General features: G+C 43.7%; 1 protein-coding gene across 2 annotated transcripts in view; it reads left to right on the forward strand.

The window, feature by feature from the left end:
• The first annotated feature begins 8,728 nt into the window (after window positions 1-8,728).
• The window catches only part of LOC129695751 (myosin-IIIb), a 164,306-nt gene continuing 151,678 nt past the window's right edge, over window positions 8,729-21,356 (forward strand). Inside the window, exons 1-2 of one of the 2 annotated variants that reach the window (XM_055633018.1) lie at window positions 8,729-9,190; window positions 19,317-19,382. In XM_055633018.1, the coding sequence (XP_055488993.1) occupies window positions 9,077-9,190; window positions 19,317-19,382 (180 nt within the window). In that variant the 5' untranslated portion in view covers window positions 8,729-9,076. The remainder of the gene's footprint in view (window positions 9,191-19,316; window positions 19,383-21,356) is intronic. The other variant, XM_055633007.1, reaches the window with a different exon arrangement.

Here is a 21,356-nt window from a genome sequence, read left to right on the forward strand (position 1 = left end):
TACGCAGAGAGTGGTGGCGGTGTGGAATGAGCTTCCAGTGGAAGTGGTGGAGGCAGGTTCATTGGTATCATTTAAAAATAAATTGGATAGGCATATGGATGAGAAGGGAATGGAGGGTTATGGTATGAGTGCAGGCAGGTGGGACTAAGGGGAAAAAAAAAATGTGTTCGGCATGGACTTGTAGGGCCGAGATGGCCTGTTTCCGTGCTGTAATTGTTATATGGTTATATGGTTATATGGTTAAGACGTCAGCTTCACTACGCCCTTTAGAAATTAATTAATACGGGCCTTGACAATGATACTGACATCCTATCAAAAGACTTTTAAAAATAGCTTGTAAGTATGTAATGGAACATACCTTGAGGAAGTATGGCTAGATTGTTTGGGATTGGGATTCCCATTTTCTAACTTTAATGATCAGTGAGATAAAATAATTACGATGCTAAACTTTAAACAACCTTTGCACTTTCATGTGTTTGTATCTGTTTGGAGCAATTTCCAATTCTATCACAACATACATCCTACACCCTACATTCTTTCCATTTAGGTCCATGCCTGGTTTTGTGATTAATTCCTCCCTACATGAGCAAGATCGGAAAATGAGCAAGCAGGACCTGGCAGATAATTCCAGCTCCATTAGGTATGAAGATTGTTTCCAACCCCAGAAATAACAGCAGTATTGCCAGATCTGGAAAAAAATGAAATTGTCATGTGAGAGCTTTAAAATTATTATTTTTTAAAAGCGTAGGGTAGAAAACAAATATTTTAAAATATGCCGAGTGAAGTTTATTTTTTATATATGAAGTATGACATTAGGTTGTTCTGTGTACATGCTGTGTACTGTATCAACATAATCCTGTGTCATTCTGCAGCTCACCACCCATATTTATGTTTAACTCTTTGTTCTCTAAGTAATATGATATTTATTTACCACGGTTATTTATTTCATCTTTGCTTTGTTGCACAATTTTGATAAAGTTACCTTGTATGGAGCAATTTATTAATGGAGTTATTTATTTAGTTACCAGATGATTCATGATACAGTACCATTTTACTGCTTACTGCAGATCATGAGTTGAAGAACCACTGATGAGTATTGATTACTTACTTTTTGATACATGAGAATTGAACACACATTGTGACAATTGCTGGCCCTGATTGAAACATAGAAACATAGAAATTAGGTGCAGGAGTAGGCCATTCGGCCCTTCGAGCCTGCACCGCCATTCATATGATCATGGCTGATCATCCAACTCAGTATCCCGTACCTGCCTTCTCTCCATACCCTCTGATCCCCTTAGCCACAAGGGCCACATCTAACTCCCTCTTAAATATAGCCAATGAACTGGCCTCAACTACCCTCTGTGGCAGAGAGTTCCAGAGATTCACCACTCTCTGCGTGAAAAAAGTTCTTCTCATCTCGGTTTTAAAGGATTTCCCCTTTATCCTTAAGCTGTGACCCCTTGTCCTGGACTTCCCTAACATCGGGAACAATCTTCCTGCATCTAGCCTGTCCAACCCCTTAAGAATTTTGTAAGTTTCTATAAGATCCCCTCTCAATCTTCTAAATTGAAACTGTGTATGCATCTACATGGAGCAACAATTCCATTACAAAACATAATGCCTTATATGATGGTTAGTCATTCCTCAGGGTAACTTTTAATCAAATGATTAGAGGATTTGACTAGGCAAGGGTGTGACAAGAAGTCAAAGTACAGCAAAGTACTTCCTGAACCTGTTTTGCATAATCTACTCCATATCTACAAAGTTTAAGAACATACGTTACACAGGAAAATAAGGAAATCTTGCTCAACCCTTCATCAAACTCATAGCTGATTTTCTACCTCATAAGTCATTGGAGCAGGATTGGACCACTCAACCCATCGAGTCTGCTCTGCCATTCCATCATGACTCATCAATCTTTTCCTCTCAACGCAATTCTCCTGCCTCTTCCCCGTAACCTTTGACACCCTTACTAATCAAGAACCTAACAATCTCTGCTTTAAAAATACCTAATGACTTGCCCTCCACAGATCCACAGATTCACCGCCCTCTGGCTAAAACAAATCCTCCTAAGCTCCTTTGTAAAGGTACATCCTTTTATTCTGAGGCTATGCTCTCTGGTTCTAGACTCTTCCACTAGTGGAAACATCCTCTCCACATCCACTCTATCCAGGCCTTTCATTATTTGGTTTCAATGAGATACCCTCTCATCCTTCCTCTATCTCAGCTCCATTTTCTATCCCATATCTCTTGATTTCTTTAATATCTAGAAATTAATTTATCTCTGTTTTTAATTAACTGTATGACTGAATCTCATATATAGGTGGTGGGTAGGAGAGTAGGGAGTCTAGATAATGAGGAGTAAAGGATGGAGAAGGTGATCCGAGGGAGAAAGAACTAGGGTAGACCAGTTGGAGCAGGGAAAGAACACGGGCATGTGGGAATTGGAAAAGAACAGAAGGACATATGGATTATTTGAAATTGGAAAATTCAATGTTAATACCATGGGGCTGTAGGCACCCAATACAAAATAATAGTTACTCTTTTAGTTTGCATTTGGCCTCACCATACTAGTGGAGAAGGTCAAAGAGACCGGTCAATGTGGGAATGGGAAGGAGAGTTATGGCCCTGTCCCACTAATGCCCCTGTCCCACTTAAGAAACCTGAACGGAAACCTCTGGAGACTTTGCGCCCCACCCAAGGTTTCCATGCAGTTCCCGGAGGTTTTTGTCAGTCTCCCTACCTGCAACCATTTGCAACCTTCGGGAACCGTACGGAAACCTTGGGTCGGACGCAAAGTCTCCAGAGGTTTCCGTTCCGGTTTCCTAAGAGGGACAGGGGCATTAGACAATAGACAATAAACAATATGTGCAGGAGTAGGCCATTTAGGCCCTACAAGCCAGCACCGCCATTCAATGTGATCATGGCTGATCATCCACAATCAGTACCCCGTTCCTGCCTTCTCCCCATATCCCCTGTCTCCGCTATTTTTAAGTGCCCTATCTTGATCTCTCTTGAAAGCATCCAGAGAACCAGCCTCCACCGCCCTCTGAGGCAGAGAATTCCACAGACTCACAACTCTCTGTGAGAAAAAGTGTTTCCTCATCTCCGTTCTAAATGGCTTACCACTTATTCTTAAACTGTGGCCCCTGGTTCTGGACTCCCCCAACATCGGGAACATGTTTCCTGCCTCTAGCATGTCCAAACCCTTAATAATCTTGTATGTTTCAATAAAATACCCTCTCATCCTAAATTCCATAGTATACAAGCCCCGCCGCTCCATTCTCTCAGCATATGACAGTCCCGCCGTCCCGCGAATTAACCTTGTGAACCTACGCTGCACTCCCTCAATAGCAAGAATGTCCTTCCTCAAACTCGGAGACCAAAACTGCACACAATATTCCAGGTGTGGTCTCACTACGGCCCTGTACAACTGCAGAAGGACTTCTTTGCTCCTATACGGCGGACTGGCTTGCGATGCGAATAGGGCTGTTGAACCAAAACCAAAAAGGCCAACGCCAGGCAACGCCATTGTAGTGGGAGACTCCATTGTGAGAGGTACGGGCAGGGGTTTCTGCGGCAACAGACGGGATGCGAGGATGGTGTGCTGCCTTCCCAGTGCCAGGATCCAGGATGTCACGGACAGAGTGCAGAAAATCCTCAAGGGCGAAGGTGAACATCCGGAAGTGGTAGTGCATGTCGGCACAAACGATGTCGGAAAGAAGGGGATGAATATTCTGCAGCGTGACTTTAGAGAGCTCGGAAAAATGTTGAAAAGCAGGACCTCCAGGGTTGTTATCTCCGGTTTGCTTCCAGTTCCTCGTGCTGGCGAGAGCAGGAACAGGGAGATACGGGACCTGAATGTGTGGCTGAGGAACTGGTGCACGGGGCAGGGATTTAGATTCTTAGATCACTGGGATCTGTTTTGGGGTAAGGGGGAACTGTACAAAAGGGACGGATTGCATCTTAACAGGTGTGGGACCAGCATTCTGGCAGGCAGGTTTGCCACTGCTACACGGGTGGTTTTAAACTGAATAAGGGGGGTGGGGTGTTGAATGGGAGAGTGGAGGATGGAGTTAAAGGGAAAGGGTTTCTTAAATGTGTGAGCGTAGAGACAGAGGGGTGTAAAATGAGGGTAGAAGCAATAGGTAGCAAGGTGAAAAGTAAAAGTGGCAGGCAGACAAAACCAGGGCAAAAATCAAAAAGGGCCACTTTTCAACATAATTGTATAAGGGGTAAGAGTGTTGTAAAAACAAGCCTGAAGGCTTTGTGTCTCAATGCAAGTAGCATTCGTAATAAGGTGGATAAGTTGAACGTGCAGATAGCAATTAATGACTATGATATAGTTGGGATCGCGGAGACATGGCTCCAGGGTGACCAAGGCTGGGAGGTGAACACTAAGGGGCAGAAAATGCTAGTGGGAGTTGTGAACAGGCCACCTAACAGTAGTAGTGAAGTTGGAGATGGTATCAAACAGGAAATTGGAAATGCGTGCGACAAAGGCAAAACAGTTATAATGGGTGACTTCAATCTACATATAGATTGGGTGAATCAAATTGGCAGGGATGCTGAGGAAGAGGATTTCTTGGAATGTATGCGGGATAGTTATCTAAATCAGCATGTAGAGGAACCAACGAGAGAGCAGGCTATTTTAGACTGGGTATTGAGTAATGAGGAAGGGTTAGTTAGCAGTCTTGTTGTACGTGCCCCCTTGGGCAAGAGTGACCATAATATGGTTGAGTTCTTCATTAGGATGGAGAGTGACATTGTTAATTCAGAAACAATGGTTCTGAACTTAAAGAAAGGCAACTTAGAGGGTATGAGACGTGAATTGGCCAAGATTGACCGGCAATTAATTCTAAAAGGGTTGACGGTGGATATGCAATGGAAGACATTTAAATTCAATTCAATTCAATTCAATTCAACTTTAATGTCATCGCACAAATACAAGTATGAGTACAACAAAATGCAGTTTTGCTTCAGTCCGTAGTAGTTGTGCATAAAGAAATAAAAAAAATAGAAAGAGAGAAGATACAGAATAATCAAAAAATACAGAATAATTAAACAATGGGGACGGAGGGACCGGAGAAATCTATCGGCGGGACTCCGAGTTCAGCAATGTGATTGTATTGTTGTAGAAGCTGTTCCTCATCCTGCTAGTACGTGACCTGAGGCTCCTGTACCGCCTCCCTGATGGGAGGAGGGCAAACAGTCCATGGTTGGGGTGTGAGGGGTCTGTGATGATCTTCCCAGCCCATCTCAGACACCGTTTTCGGTGGAGGGCATCCATGGCAGGGAGCGGGGCACCGAAGATGTGCTGCGCGGTTTTCACCACCCGTTGTAGTGCCTTCCTGTCCGCAGCAGTGCAGCTGCTGTACCATACCATGAAGCGGGTGGTCAGGATACACTCTATGGTCTGCATGGATGAACTACAAAAATTGTTCATCCCAGTTTGGCAAAAGAATAAATCAGGGAAGGTAGTGCATCCGTGGATAACAAGGGAAATCAGGGATGGTATCAAAGCAAAGGATGATGCGTACAAATTAGCCAGAAAAAGCAGCATACCGGAGGACTGGGAGAAATTCAGAGACCAGCAGAGGAGGGCAAAGGGCTTAATTAGGAAAGGAAAAATAGATTATGAAAGAAAACTGGCAGGGAACATAAAAACTGACTGCAAAGGTTTTTATAGATATGTGAAAAGAAAGAGATTAGTTAAAACAAATGTAGGTCCCTTGCAGTCAGAAACAGGTGAGTTGATCAAGGGGAACAAGGATATGGCGGACCAATTGAATAACTACTTTGGTTCCGTCTTCACTAAGGAAGACATAAATAATCTGCCGGAAATAGCAGGGGACCGCGGGTCAAAGGAGTTGGAGGAATTGAGTGAAATCCAGGTTAGTCGGGAAGTGGTGTTGGGTAAATTGAATGGATAAAGGCCGATAAATCCCCAGGGCCAGATAGGCTGCATCCCAGAGTACTTAAGGAAGTAGCTCCAGAAATAGTGGATGCATTAGTAATAATCTTTCAAAACTCTTTAGATTCTGGGGTAACCATATAACAATTACAGCATGGAAACAGGCCATCTCGACCCTTCTAATCCGTGCCGAACACGTATTCTCCCCTAGTCCCATACACCTGCATTCAGACTGTAACCCTCCATACCTTTCCCATCCATATAACTATCCAATTTATTTTTAAATGATAAAAACGAACCTGCCTCCACCACCTTCACTGGAAGCTCATTCCACACAGCCACCACTCTCTGAGTAAAGAAGTTCCCCCTCATGTTACCCCAAACCTCTGTCCACTTGTTTGAATCTTCCCTACTCTCAGTAGTTCCTGAGGATTGGCGGGTAGCAAACGTAACCCCACTTTTTAAGAAGGGAGGGAGAGAGAAAACAGGGAATTACAGACCAGTTAGACTAACATCGGTAGTGGGGAAACTGCTAGAGTCAGTTATTAAAGATGGGATAGCAGCACATTTGGAAAGTGGTGAAATCATTGGACAAAGTCAGCATGGATTTACGAAAGGTAAATCATGTCTGACAAATCTTATAGAATTTTTTGAGGATGTAACTAGTAGCGTGGATAGGGGAGAACCAGTGGATGTGGTGTATCTGGACTTCCAGAAAGCTTTCGACAAGGTCCCACATAAGAGATTAGTATACAAACTTAAAGCACATGGCATTGGGGGTTCAGTATTGATGTGGATAGAGAACTGGCTGGCAAACAGGAAGCAAAGAGTAGGAGTAAACGGGTCCTTTTCACAATGGCAGGCAGTGACTAGTGGGGCACCGCAAGGCTCAGTGCTGGGACCCCAACTATTTACAATATATATTAATGATCTGGATGAGGGAATTGAAGGCAATATCTCCAAGTTTGCGGATGACACTAAGCTGGGCGGCAGTGTTAGCTGTGAGGAGGATGCTAGGAGACTGCAAGGTGACTTGGATAGGCTGGGTGTGTGGGCAAATGTTTGGCCGATGCAGTATAATGTGGATAAATGTGAGGTTATCAATTTTGGTGGCAAAAACTGGAAAGCAGACTATTATCTAAATGGTGGCCGACTAGGAAAAGGGAGATGCAGCGAGACCTGGGTGTCATGGTACACCAGTCATTGAAAGTAGGCATGCAGGTGCAGCAGGCAGTGAAGAAAGCGAATGGTATGTTAGCTTTCATTGCAAAAGGATTTGAGTATAGGAGCAGGGAGGTTCTACTGCAGTTGTACAGGGCCTTGGTGAGACCACACCTGGAGTATTGCGTACAATTTTGGTCTCCAAATCTGAGGAAGGACATTATTGCCATAGAGGGAGTGCAGAGAAGGTTCATCAGACTGATTCCTGGGATGTCAGGACTGTCTTATGAAGAAAGACTGGATAGACCTGGTTTATACTCTCTAGAATTTAGGAGATTGAGAGGGGATCTTATAGAAACTTACAGAATTCTTAAGGGGTTGGACAGGCTAGATGCAGGAAGATTGCTCCCGATTTTGGGGAAGTCCAGGACAAGGGGTCACAGCTTAAGGATAAGGGGGAAATCCTTTAAAACCGAGATGAGAAGAACTTTTTTTACACAGAGAGTGGTGAATCTCTGGAACTCTCTGCCACAGAGGGTAGTCGAGGCCAGTTCATTGGCTATATTTAAGAGGGAGTTAGATGTGGCCCTTGTGGCTAAGGGGATCAGAGGGTATGGAGAGAGGGCAGGTACAGGATACTGAGTTGGATGATCAGCCATGATCATATTGAATGGCGGTGCAGGCTCGAAGTGCCGAATGGCCTACTCCTGCACCTAATTTCTATGTTTCTGTTTCTATAGTCAACTACTCTTGTTATCAAGGCCAACATGCCATTCGCTTTCTTCACTGCCTGCTGTACCTGCATGCTTACTTTCATTGACTGACGAACAAGGACCCCCCAGATCCCATTGTACTCCCCATTTTCCCAATTTGACACCAGTTAGATAATAATCTGCCTTAATGTTTTTGCTACCAAAGTGGGTAACATCACATTTATGCACATGAAACTGCATCTGCATCTGGTCACTCACCCAACCTGTCCAAGTTGAAAAGACATCCAACCAGAAATTGAAGGTCATTATAGACAGTCCAGCTAATCTGCAAAACTGTCATCTAATCTATGCTTGATCTCTCCAATATAGAGGAGGCCACATTGTGAGCACTGAATGCAACAGAGGTGCAGGTGAATCTCCGCCTCACCTCAAAGGGCTTGCAGGGGAAAATAGCAGGGGGTGGGTAGGACCAGGAAATGGTGGGTAGAGTAGTCACAAAGAAAGGGGGTAGCGTGGAAGCTGTGTCTGGTGGTGAGATCATGTTGAACTTTGCCAAATGTCCATGGATGGTGTGCTACGTGGAGGCTTGTGGGGTGAAAAACAGATGAAAGGAGCTCTGATCACTAATCTTCCTCGGGAAGAGGATTTGGTGATGGTTGACGGCAAAGCAGTGGTTAATAGTGGATATGTTAGATTTAGATATTGTCTCCAGACAAGAGAGAGTTAGATTTAGCTCTTAGGGCTAAGAGGATCAAGGGATACGGGAGGAAAACCGGGACGGGGTACTGATTTTGGATGATCAGCCATGATCATATTGAATGGTGGTGCTGGCTCGAAGGGCCGAAAACCCTGCCTACTCCTGCACCTATTTTCTGTGTTTCCATGAGTGTCATTATTGGTTAGCCACTCAGTCAAAGGCATTGGCTGAAATTCAACAAGGGGGCGCCAACGAGCTCCTCCGTTTTTTCTTTTAAGAACGAGAACATTTGTTTCTGGTCTTTGGAGCTGGTCTTACTCCCGTGACCGAAAGTTTGCTGTGAATGGTGCAGAGTTATTACACAAAGCCCAGCACCGGTGTCACTGAACAAAGCCCTTCGCTGCACAAAAACCTGTCCTTGGGAGCGGGGACTGGAGGTGTTTAGGAAAAAAAAACTCTGGACGGTGTTGTGGAGAGCCGAGAGCGCGCTTTCTCAGCCCCCGGGAGCGCGAGCCCTGTCTCAGCCCCGGGAGCGCGCGCCCTGTCTCAGCCCCGGGAGCCCAGTTTGGTCCCGGACACCGTGGGAAGATGTGCTCGGCCGCCAGCAGCGCCGACCCGGCGGACCTGGCCACGCTGTCTCAGCTGGACGAGACCACTCTCCTGGATGTACTCAGCCGCAGATTCCACTGTGACCAGATCTATGTAAGTGTCTTCAACCAACAGCTGGTGCCAGGACGTTTAAAGTCCCCGTTTGGCGGGGGAGGAGGGGGGTTATTTGTTGGAATTGAGGAGGTGGAACCGGACCGCAACCAGCGTTCAATGTTCCGACCTCTCTGCTGTTGTTGGTGATCTGGTCCCCAACATCTTTGTTTAGTCATTACAGCAGGATTTGGGCAGAAGTCGTTTTCAAGTTTGAACTTGATTTGTTGACACGACTGAAGTATTAACTGGCCGAGCGTTTGATTGAACCAGTTTTGAAGAGTTCAGTCGGTGTACAGACAAAATTTTAAGAATGTAAACAATCTTTAAAGACCAGTATATGAAGGCAATGTAATCGAATTAATCTCGCCAGCAACCAACCCCCTCCCCCTCGCTCCTTCTGTAATCCAAAGGGGTTCAGTGGAAGAAGCTGTTCTGAACAATTCTTGTTCAGTCGTGTCTGAACACGAGGGCCTTCAATGCATTGCTCTGAATGTGCACATGATGCGGCAGCCCCTCGCTTACCACTGCTCGTCGGGGAGTTTAAATCGTTCGACCAGTCCTCCCCCTCCTCTCCACCATGAGTGGTCGTAAATGTTACTTCCACCACTCGTATGAGGGAAGGGATATCTAAATGCGGTCCTGTGCTGTTTGTACTATGTTATCAGGGGGCCACGATACGGGCACTACGCAGTCTGACACTATTGAATGTTTCGACACTGAGAATGCCTGAAGAAGTTTTGCACAGTTTATGTTTGTATATATTTTTTATTCTGCATGAAGCTTATTTTGAAGGAAAAAAAGATTAAGTCTGAAGAAGGGTTTCGGCCCGAAACGTTGCCTATTTCCTTCGCTCCATAGATGCTGCTGCACCCGCTGAGTTTCTCCAGCTTTTTTGTGTAACCATCATCATTCCACTGTTTTGCTCTTGCTGCTTAGTCCCTGGATACTGGACTTCCTTCCATTAAACTCTTTGTCATTTTTCGCTTTTTCCTTAAAAATGCCCCAAATCATTATCTTTAACAGATAGCTACTTTATGTAACAAAGTCATTATTAATGTGAACAGGCATTTGGATTTATACAAATAGGCAATGCATAGAAGATTGCTTCTGTAGGCAAATGGGATTGGTGTAGATGTGCAAAATGGTTGGCATGGGCTTGGTGGGTTGAAGGATTTGTTTTAATGCTGTACATTTCAATGACTCTATATAGTGAAAGTTACAATATACATGACACAAGGAACTGCAGATGCTGGTTTACAAAAAAATGACACAAAATGCAGGAGTAACTCAGTGGGTCAGGCAGGGCTCTCGCTTAACTTTTTTTCCCTGTTGCCAGCCGGGCAACCTTGACAGCTTTTTAGGTTGCCAAATGCAGTTTAGGTGGTCATTTAAGATGGTTTGCATGACACGTGCGATAATGTGCTCGGACGAAGTGCGTAGTTATCAGGCAGAATTATGCTCAATGAAGCATTCACATATTATGTTCAAGAGGGAACTGCAGATGCTGGAAAATCGAAGGTAGACAAAAGTTCTGGAGTAACTCAGCGGGTGCAGCAACATCTATGGAGCGAAGGAAATGGGCAACGTTTCAGGCTGAAACCCATCAGTCTGAAGAAGGGTTTCAGCCCGAAACGTTGCCTATTTCCTTCGCTCCATAGATGCTGCCGCATCTGTTGAGTTTCTTCAGCACTTTTGTCTACATTCACGTATTATTTCTGTCTCAAATAACTCACAAACTAAACATATTCGCCAATCGAGACATGATATACCGCAATGACATGCAGCAAAATTATAATACAATATCTCAACTCTTTTTACACATTGTAATTAATGCAATTTCTATTGGTTCTTTCCACTTCCAAACAAAAATGTGGTTGGATTATTCAGCATATGATCAACCTGTGTCAATGAATCCTGGACCATGGTAATATATATGCTTAACCATGCACACTACAGATTGATGCAAGCATGTTTTCTGTGAAGGGCCGAAAATTATCATGACATGGCCATAGCATGGGTCGTTATTGCTATTGGCACAGAAACACTCTGGCTTCCCACACAATTTATCCACAACAAAATATACAGGTTGCAAGGACATTTCTAATGGCATTTTATGATAATAGCTGTTATGGGTGATGAATAGATGGGGGGGGGGGGGGGGAGATGGGGAGTTGGAGCACAAGGGATGTCAGTGAGGACTGAATAGAGGGAATGGGGATCAGTGCGGGATGTAGCGAAGGGGTCCCAGGATAACGGGTGGAGGGGGGCGTACAAGAGAGAGAGAGGGGGGGAGGGAGGGGCAGAGTAGGTGGGGAGGAAGGAAGGTCAACGCACCTCGGACAACATCGCCCCGCTGCCTTGGCCGTTCCTGTCCAACGCCAAAGACCCGCTGCCAAAGGGGGAGGCGGTTGGGATTTCCTCGCCTCCGCTCCTCCGCCAGCCGACAGGAAGGTGCGGGGCCGAGCGGTGCAGCTCAAAGATCCTATAGCTATAGGATCTTTGGTGCAGCTGCTTCAGACGGCGGAAGGAGACCTCCCTCTCCCTCTCCCTCCCTCCTCCCGGCATCGGTGTGCGAGAAGGGTTGTTTTGAAAGCGCCGTTGGCGGATTTGCAAGCAGCGGCCATTATCAGGGCGATAGCGGCCGCTGCTTGCAAATCCGTCAACGCGCTTTCAAAACAACCCCTCTCGCACGCCGAGGCCAGGTGGAAGGAGGGAGAGGGAGACCTCCTTCCATCAGGCGGGGTGCGGGAGGAGGAAGCGGTGGAGCTGCTGTCGCGGCCGCTGCAGCTGCTGTTTGGGGCCCGTCATTCACTCCAACCCTTCGTCACCCCGCTCCTAGTATCTTTGCCCCGCAATACAGTCGCTGCCGACACGAAATGTCACGTTCCTTTTCTCCAGAGATGCTGCTTGTTACTCCAGTTTTTTGTGTCTATCAGTATAAACCAGTAAATGCGTGCCAAGCCGGGCAAAATGACTCGGCGTTTAGGTTGCCCGGCGGCACTTTGGGTGGTCAATGGCACCCGGGCAACCGCTAATTTCGAGCCCTGGGGTCAGGTAACAACTGGAGATCATGGATAAGTGATAAGTTCAGGCCAGGACTCTTCTTCAGACTTCAGTCACCTATCCATGTTCTCCAGAAATGCTGCATGATCTGCTTAATTACTCCTGCACTTTGTGTATTTAACAATAAAGCTGATTAGGATCCATCTGAGCCGGGCTATAAAATGAGCAATGCACAATTCAAAAGCTCTAGGGAAAATGTGCAAGATAAATTTGTTAGGCTGGTACCTGAGCCGAGAGATCATAGTTATTTTGAGATTGGGACCATTTTCTATTTTTAATAAAGAATAAACTGGAAGGATATTTAAAAAAAAAAAAGAGGTCTTTAAAATTACGTGAGATTGTTGACAGGCTAAATATGGAAGTAATGTGGAACAATCAACATTTGAGCTCACACAAAAATAGTTAATGAATCTAAAGGGGAAATAAGGAGCAGGTTTTCTAATTGAATAATTAGAACCTACTTTCATGGACAGCAGTTGAGGCAAATAGTCTGGATTATTTGAAAGAAAAGCCGAACAAGTACACGGGGGGGGGGGAATGAAAGAAGCAATTTGTTGAAAAGCTGAGGTGAGGGAGATCTGGAATGTGAACACTTTTGGAGACAAGTTGTACCAGCATGGTATTTCTCAGCTGCATGTTCGATGATATCTGTAACATTATGCATCTATATTTGTATTCTGGCTACTTATTTTTATCGAGTCCACACACAAGATTAGAAGATGTTCAGCCAGAGCTGAACACAATTCTCGGCATCTGCATACAATGGTGTCTGTCTTGTTGCTTCTTGTGTGTGGTGGTGCAAAGATTGGTGGAAACAGGGCTGCGACATGAACGCTCGTTCCTTGGCCCCTATTCTAGCTTATCATTGTTTGTTATTTTGAATGCCCTAACGAGTCATGTCAAATTTGATTTGGATAAATTATTATCCAGGGTTCTCTATACTTTGTATGGAAACATTGTGCTATTTTGTATGTATTTATATATGCTTTATGAAATTGTATTCAAATAAAGCCAGCAGATGTTCCTGAACACACAAACTGCAGAAGGTGGAATATTGAGCAAAGGACAAAGTGCTGGAGTAATTCAGTGAGTCAAGCAGCACCTGTGGAGGGAATGAATAAGTGATGTTTGTCGGGACCCTTCTTTGAGCTGATTGTAGTGGAGGAAGAAAGCTGGATAAGAGGTATTTGGGGAGGATAAAGCCTGGCATATAAAAGGTCTGGCTAAGAAGCAAGTAACATAGAAACATAGAAACATAGAAAGTAGGTGTGAGAGTAGACCACCAGGTCCGTCGAGCCCGCACCGCCATTCGCTCATGGCTGAACACTAAACAGACACACTTACCCACAAACAGTAGACACAAGACACAGAACACAAGACACTACCCTCCCCCTTATACCGCTATCACCCCTCTCCACCCCAAGAACCTCGTGATCTCCTGGGGGAGGCAAAAAACCGGATAAAAACCCAGGTCCAATTCGGGAAAAAAATCCGGGAAATTCCTCTCCGACCCCAATCCAGGCGATCGACACTTGTCCAGGAGATCACTCAGGTCTTACTATACTAACCATACCTAGGTCCATATCCCTGCCCTCTCCCCGTAGGCCCTTATCCCCTTGGCAGCTAAAAAACCATCTATTTTAGTCTTAAATATATTTAAAGTTTCTGCTTCCACTGCTCCCTGGGGCAGTGAATTCCATAAATTAACCACCCTCTGGGTGAAGAAGTTCTTCCTCATCTCAGTTTTAAAAGAGCCCCCCCTTATTCTGCAACTATGTCCCTAGTTCTAGTTTCCCCGATCATTGGGAACATCCTCGGTGCATCCACCCGATCAAGGCCCCTCACGATCTTATATGTTTCAATGAGATCGCCTCTCATTCTTCTAAACTCCAAAGAGTAGAGTTCCAGCCTACTTAACCTTTCCTCATATGTCAATCCCCTCATTGCAGGAATTAATCTTGTAAACCTTCGCTGCACTGCCTCCAGGGCTAGTACATCCTTTCTTAAGTATGGACCCCAGAACTGTACACAGTATTCCAAATGTGGTCTCACTAATACTGTGTACAGCTGCAGCAAGACCTCCGTGTTTTTATACTCAATCCCCCTAGCAATAAAGGCCAAAACTCCATTGGCCTTCCTGATTGCTTGCTGCACCTGCATACTAACTTTCAGTGATTCATGTACTAATACCCCTAGATCCCTTTGCGTTGCATTACAACGCAGCTCCTCCTCATTTAGAAAATAACTTGCCCTATCATTTTTTTTTCCCAAAGTGAATGACTTCACATTTATTAGTATTAAATTTCATCTGCCAAGTTGTTGCCCACTCACCTAGCTTATCTATATCCTTTTGCAGACTCTTCCTATCCTCCTCATCCCCTACTTTTCCTCCCATTTTTGTATCGTCCGCAAATTTTGATATATTACACTTGGTTCCCTCCTCCAAATCATTTATATAAATTGTGAACAACTGGGGTCCCAGCACCGACCCTTGCGGAACCCCGCTAGTTACCGGTTGCCATCCCGAGTATGAACCATTTATCCCCACTCTCTGCTTCCTATTTGTTAGCCAATCCTCTACCCATGCTAATATATTACCCCCAATCCCATATTTTTTTATTTTTAGCAATAGTCTCTTATGTGGCACCTTGTCAAAAGCCTTTTGGAAGTCCAAGTATACCACATCCACCGGTTCTCCTTTATCCACCCGGGTTGTTACTTCCTCAAAGAATTCGAGCAGATTCGTTAAACAGGACTTCCCCTTCACAAAACCATGCTGGTTCTGTCCGATGAAGTCATGTTTATCCAAGTGCCCCATTAGTGTTTCTTTAATAATTGTCTCTAACATTTTACCCACCACCGATGTTAGACTAACCGGTCTATAGTTACCCGCCTTCTGTTTACTTCCTTTTTTAAATATAGGTGTTACATTGGCCATTTTCCAATCCACTGGGACCGTTCCTGCCTCCAGGGAGTTTTGGAAAATTATCACCAATGCATCCACAATCCCCACCGCTATCTCCCTCAAGACCCTTGGATGTAATCCATCAGGCCCAGGGGATTTATCCTCCTTCAGTCTCATTAATTTCCCTAATACCACCTCCTTGGTGATCTTAATAGTATTTAGCTCCTCCATTCCTACCGCCCCCTGTTTATCCAGCGTTGGAATATTTTTTGTGTCTTCTATGGTGAAGACTGATACAAAATACTCGTTTAATGCCTTTGCCATTTCCATGTTCCCCACCAACAACTCTCCAGTCTCACCCTCCAATGGACCAACGTTCACCTTAGCCACCCTTTTTCTTTTTATATAGCTATAAAAACTCTTACTATTAGTTTTTATGTTGTTCGCTAAATTCCTTTCATAGTCTATTTTCCCCGTCTTAATTAATCTCTTAGTTATTTTTTGCTGACCTTTAAATGCTTCCCAATCCTCTACCCTCCCACTATCTCTGGCTACCTTATATGCCCTTGCTTTCAGCCGAATACTATCCTTTATAGTTTTACTGAGCCATGGCTGACTGTTCTTACCCTTACCCCTTTTTTTCTTCATAGGAATAAATTTTTCTTGAAGATTATACAGTATACCCTTAAACGTACACCACTGCTCATGTACCGTCTTATTCTTGAGTCTGCTATCCCAGTCAACTTTGATCAGCTCAGTCCTCATACCTTCATAATCCCCCTTATTTAGACTAAGCACCCTAGCCTGAGTTTCAACCTGCTCCCCTTCTATTTGAATATGGAATTCGACCATATTGTGGTCACTTGTTCCCAACGAGTCCCTAACTATGACATTTTTAATTAATCCTGCTTCATTACACAGGACCAGATCCAAGATTGCCTCCCCCCTTGTCGGTTCTGTGACATACTGTTCTAGGAACCCGTCTCTAATACATTCTATAAACTCCTCCTCTAGTCTACCCTGCCCAGTTTGGTTTGCCCAATTAATATGAAAATTGAAGTCCCCCATGATTACAGCAGTTCCCTTTTTACATGCGTCAACTATTTGCAGATTTATGTTCTGACTAACAGCGTCACAGCTATTTGGAGGTCTATAAATTACACCCACTAGTGTTTTTTTCCCCTTATTATTCTCTATCATTCTTTAACATTAAAGTTGCATGGTAAACAAAGCTGGGGTAGACACAAAATGCTGGAGTAACTCATCGGGTGAGACAGCATCTCTGGAGAGAAGGAATGGGCAATGTTTCGGGTCGAGACCCTTCACCAGATCCGAACTTCATTTCCAACTGCTGGCGGGACATTAACCGCCTCAAATTTTCCATTCCCACTACTCCCTCTAACCTCTCTAAAACCACTACACTGTGAACAAAGCTAGTTTTGGATGTGAGCGATTTATAGAAACTAGAGCTCTTTCTAACTCTGAAAGAAAGTAGTCGGTGAATTGTGTGATATTGGTCATTATTGACAGGTTGAATTACATGACATTAGTTTTCTAGAAGTCGTTATTTGAAATCTAAACCTCCTCTAAGCTCTATATATCAAAATTATTTTTTGTAAATTACATATTGTTGAATTCTTTTGATGTCCAAGTCCTGAATATTCTGGGTATGCAAACAAAATAGGTAAATGATCAGGTCTAAATAGTATTTTTAAATGCTTTTTCTTAAAAATAGTTGCGAGTTGGTCAGGATTTTGACAGAGTTGTAGAAGGAATTGGCAACGACACAAACTGTTCTGAAAAGATCAAAGTGCGTAGTGTTTGCTTGCAATAGTGTGTGACTTGAGTAAAGGGTTCAGGAATTAGCCTCTGACTAAATCTGTACATTGTGAGGTGGTTTTATACACTACAGATTTAGTAATAAAAGCCAGAGTCATAGCACAATACAGCACGTAAACAGGCATTGGGGCCCAACCCATTCGTGCCAACTAAGTTGCCAAACAGATCTATTCTTGTGTCTGCTCCCATTGCATCCTAACTTTTCCTATCCATATATGTGTCTAGGTACCTTGTGATTGTTGTAATTCTATCCACCTCTACCATTTCCACTAACAGCTCGTTCCACAAATGCACCACTATCTTTGTACAAAAAGGTTGCTTCTCAGGTGCTATTTTAAATCTTTCCCGTCTAACCTAATCTTGCACTTATGTTCTCTGGTTTTAGACTTCTCAACTCTTAAGGGGGAGAAAACTGGCTATTCACATTAACTATGCCCCTCTTGATTTTATATAGCTCTGAAAGTTCATCCTTGGCCTCCTATTTTCTAGAGGGATAAAGACCTGGCCTCTCCTTATAACTCAAACCTCCTATTCTTTGCAACATCCTCATCATCATCTTTGCAACATCATCAAAACATTTTTTGCACTTTTTATTGACATCGGTCTCAACGACCAGCATGAGAAACAACATTCCAAATGTGGCAATAACAATGTCTTGAATAGTTGTAATATGTCATCACAACTATTGTACTCGGTACATGACCAATGAAGTCAAGTATGTCAAATGCCTTCTTCCCCACCCTGTCCCATTGTGTCGCATCTTCATGTAACTATGTAGCTACACCATTAGGACTCCCTGTTCTATTACACATCCCAGGACCTTGCCACTTACTATGCAAGTCCTGCCATGGTTTGTCTTGTCTTTCTTCTGACTGGATAGCACACAACAAAAGCTTTTCACTGTACCTTGGTACAAGTGACTATAAACTGAACTGTTTATCTGAATTAAACTTCATATGCCATTCTTTTGCCCATTAGCTCAGTTGATCAAAATCCCATTGTAATCGTAAATAACTTTCATGTCCACTATACCACCAATTTAATGCCATCCACGAACTAACTAATCGTCCCTCCCACATTCACATTGGGTAATATCTACTTGTTTGCAAAATATGCCCTATTAATGTTAAGATTTTCTGGAATCCGGGTCAAAACACAAAGCTTAAAGTCAATGTCTTGCTGGAACTTTTCATCATATTGCAAGATTCGTTAGCAGATAAAATTTGTTGCTGTGTATAGAGTGTGATGGAGGGTGAGAAGCAGGAATGGGTATCATGAAGGTCTAAGGAGACTTTTGAAAGTGTGGAGAACAATCGGGTGGATATTCTAGGAAAAAAGAGTACATGTACATCAGAAGGTGCTGTCAATCCTTTTGCTGGCATTAAAAGGAAGTTTACACCAAAAATGTAAAAGTTAAATGTGCAGGTGTTGAATCTTCTGTGTTTTGCGGGAAGGGCTTTGAGGAAGGGAATGTGTGTTGGTGGAACTGGAGAGTGAATCAAGATGTTGAAGAGGAAACCTTCTTTTGAAATGCTTGGAGAGAAGGGGAAGGTGCCTTGTGAAAATTCTGCTGAATGTGGAAGTTGATTGAGTGGCCTATAAAGATAAGATGAACCACATCCTTGCTTCGTGTGGGGAAAATATCTACATTTTTAAATTAATATCACTCTTTCTCTTTTCTCCGGGATCTTTGGTTCCCTCCCACACTCCAAACATGTACAAGTTTGTAGGTTAATTGGCTTGGGTTTGTATACTTGGTTTAAGTGTAAATTGTCCCTAGTGTGTGTAGGCTTGTGTTAATGTGTGGGGATTGGTGGTCGGTGCGGACTCGGTGGGCCAAAGTGCCTGTTTCCCCGCTATATCTCTAAACTAATAAACTAAACAAAAGTGCAGGTAACTTAAGGATTAAATTTAAGGATTTAACACTCCAAGTTGCACACCATGAAGGTTATATTATTAGCATTCATTCTTTCTTGCAGGGTGAAAATCCTGAAATGCGTGTCTTAACTGCTCCAGCCCTTTCATCTTGGGCATCGTGGAGAATTCAAGGAGAGATGTCATCGGTTCAATGGCTATAAATTCTGCTCTTCCCAGCACAGCTCATTTCCCGAGAGGCAGCATTAAACTAAAAAACCTATGAAATATAGAGCTTCTCCTCTTGCTCTTCATTCTCTCTCTCATTCTCTTTTTCTTTTTTTCTCCCTTTTTCTTTCTCTCTTTCACTCTCTCAGCATAGATTTTATTTTTCAGTGCTGGAAGGTATTCATTTGAGTGTGTGTGTGTGCGCGCACCACCTAATTGTTCTTTCTTTTTGTTTAGTCCTACATTGGAGATATTCTCGTAGCCATCAATCCTTTCAAGTACCTGCCGTTGTACGAAAAATCGGTAGGTACACATTTTATTAACTAGAAATAATTGGCTTACATTTTTAAATGCTAGTTGACACTTATTAAGTGACACTTATTAAGTTTGAAATAACATTGATGTGCTAATTGTCCATGTGACTATTATTCCAATGTATATGTTTGTGTGTAGAATTAAATGACACTGACACATCATGCTACATTGAATTGTCTGCTTTAATTTCAAAGCGGCTCTTTAAGCAAGTTAGACTTTCAAATGGCTGGTAATGTCTCACAGGTCGACTCCTAAACTTCAACTGGATTTGTGTAAAGTGATAGAAACATAGAAAATAGGTACAGGAGTAGGCCATTCGGACCTTCGAGCCTGCATCGCCATTCAATATAATCACGGCTGATCATCCAACTCAGTATCCTGTACCTGCCTTCTCTCCATACCCCCTGATCCCTTTAGCCACAAGGGCCACATCTGACTCCCTCTTAAATATAGCCAATGAACTGGCCTCAACTACCTTCTGTGGCAGAGAATTCCAGAGATTCACCACTCTGCGTGAAAAATGTTTTCTTCATCTCGGTCCTAAAAGATTTTCCCCTTATCCTTAAACTGTGACCCCTTGTTCTGGACTTCCCCAACATCGGGAACAATCTTCCTGCATCAAGCCTGTCCAACCCTTTAAGAATTTTGTAAGTTTCTATAAGATCCCCTCTCAATCTTCTAAATTATAGCGAGTACAAGCTGATTCTATACAGTCTTTCTTCATATGAAAGTCCTGACATCCCAGGAATCAGTCTGGTGAACCTTCTCTGTACTCCCTCTATGGCAAGAATGTCTTTCCTCAGATTTGGGGACCAAAACTGTACGCAATACTCCAGGTGTGGTCTCACCAAGACCCTGTACAACTGCAGTAGAACCTCCCTGCTCCTATACTCAAATCCTTTTGCTATGAATGCTAACATACCATTCGCTTTCTTCACTGCCTGCTGCACCTGCATGCCTACTTTTAATGACTGGTGTACCATGACACCCAGGTCTCGTTGCATCTCCCCTTTTCCTAATCGGCCACCATTCAGATAATAGTCTACTTTCCTGTTTTTGCCACCAAAGTGGATAACCTCGCATTTATCCACATTATACTGCATCTGCCATGCATTTGCTCACTCACCCAGCCTATCCAAGTCACCTAGCATCCTCCTCACAGCTAACACTGCCCCCCCCAGCTTCGTGTCATCCGCAAACTTGGAGATATTGCATTCAATTCCCATCATCCAAATCATGAAAACTAGGAATTTCTAGTTTTCAGTGTTCCATATGTAAATCAGCATTAAATTTAATGTAAAAAGTAATGATCAATGAAAATGTAACGCGGGTTTATATGAAGTACTGAATTATTAGTACATGAACCTACAATATTACCTGAGGTAATGGTTGATGATTTTCAGCCACACTGAATTTTAAATCTCAACTAGAGGTAATTATTTAAAATTTTGATCTAGTCATGATGCCACAGTCATACAGCATGTAGTTTAGAGATACAGTGCGGAAACACGCCCTTTCGGCCCACCGGGTCCGCGCAGACCAGCGATCCCTGCACATTAACACCATCCTCCACCCACTAGGGACAACCTTTTTACTTTTACCAAGCCAATTAACCTACATACCTGTCATCTTTGGAGTGTCGGAGGAAAGCGAAGATCTCGGAAAAAACCCATGCAAGTCACGGGGAGAACGTATAAACTCCGTACAGACAGCACCCATAGTCGGGATCGAACTCGGGTCTCCGGCGCTGTATTCGCTGTAAGGCAGCAACTGTACCGCTGCATCACCGTGCCGCCCTAAAAAGACGTTCGGCCTAACTTGCCCACTCTGACCAACATGCCCCATCTGCACTAGTCCCACCTGGCTGTGTTTGACCCATATCCCTCTAGACTATTTCTATCAATTTATAGTGTGCTTTTTAAAATATTGGCTTGGGTTTGAAGATCCAGTGAAGGAAGCAAT

Source organism: Leucoraja erinacea, chromosome 1, assembly GCF_028641065.1.
Source record: "Leucoraja erinacea ecotype New England chromosome 1, Leri_hhj_1, whole genome shotgun sequence".
NCBI classification, from domain to species: domain Eukaryota; kingdom Metazoa; phylum Chordata; class Chondrichthyes; order Rajiformes; family Rajidae; genus Leucoraja; species Leucoraja erinaceus.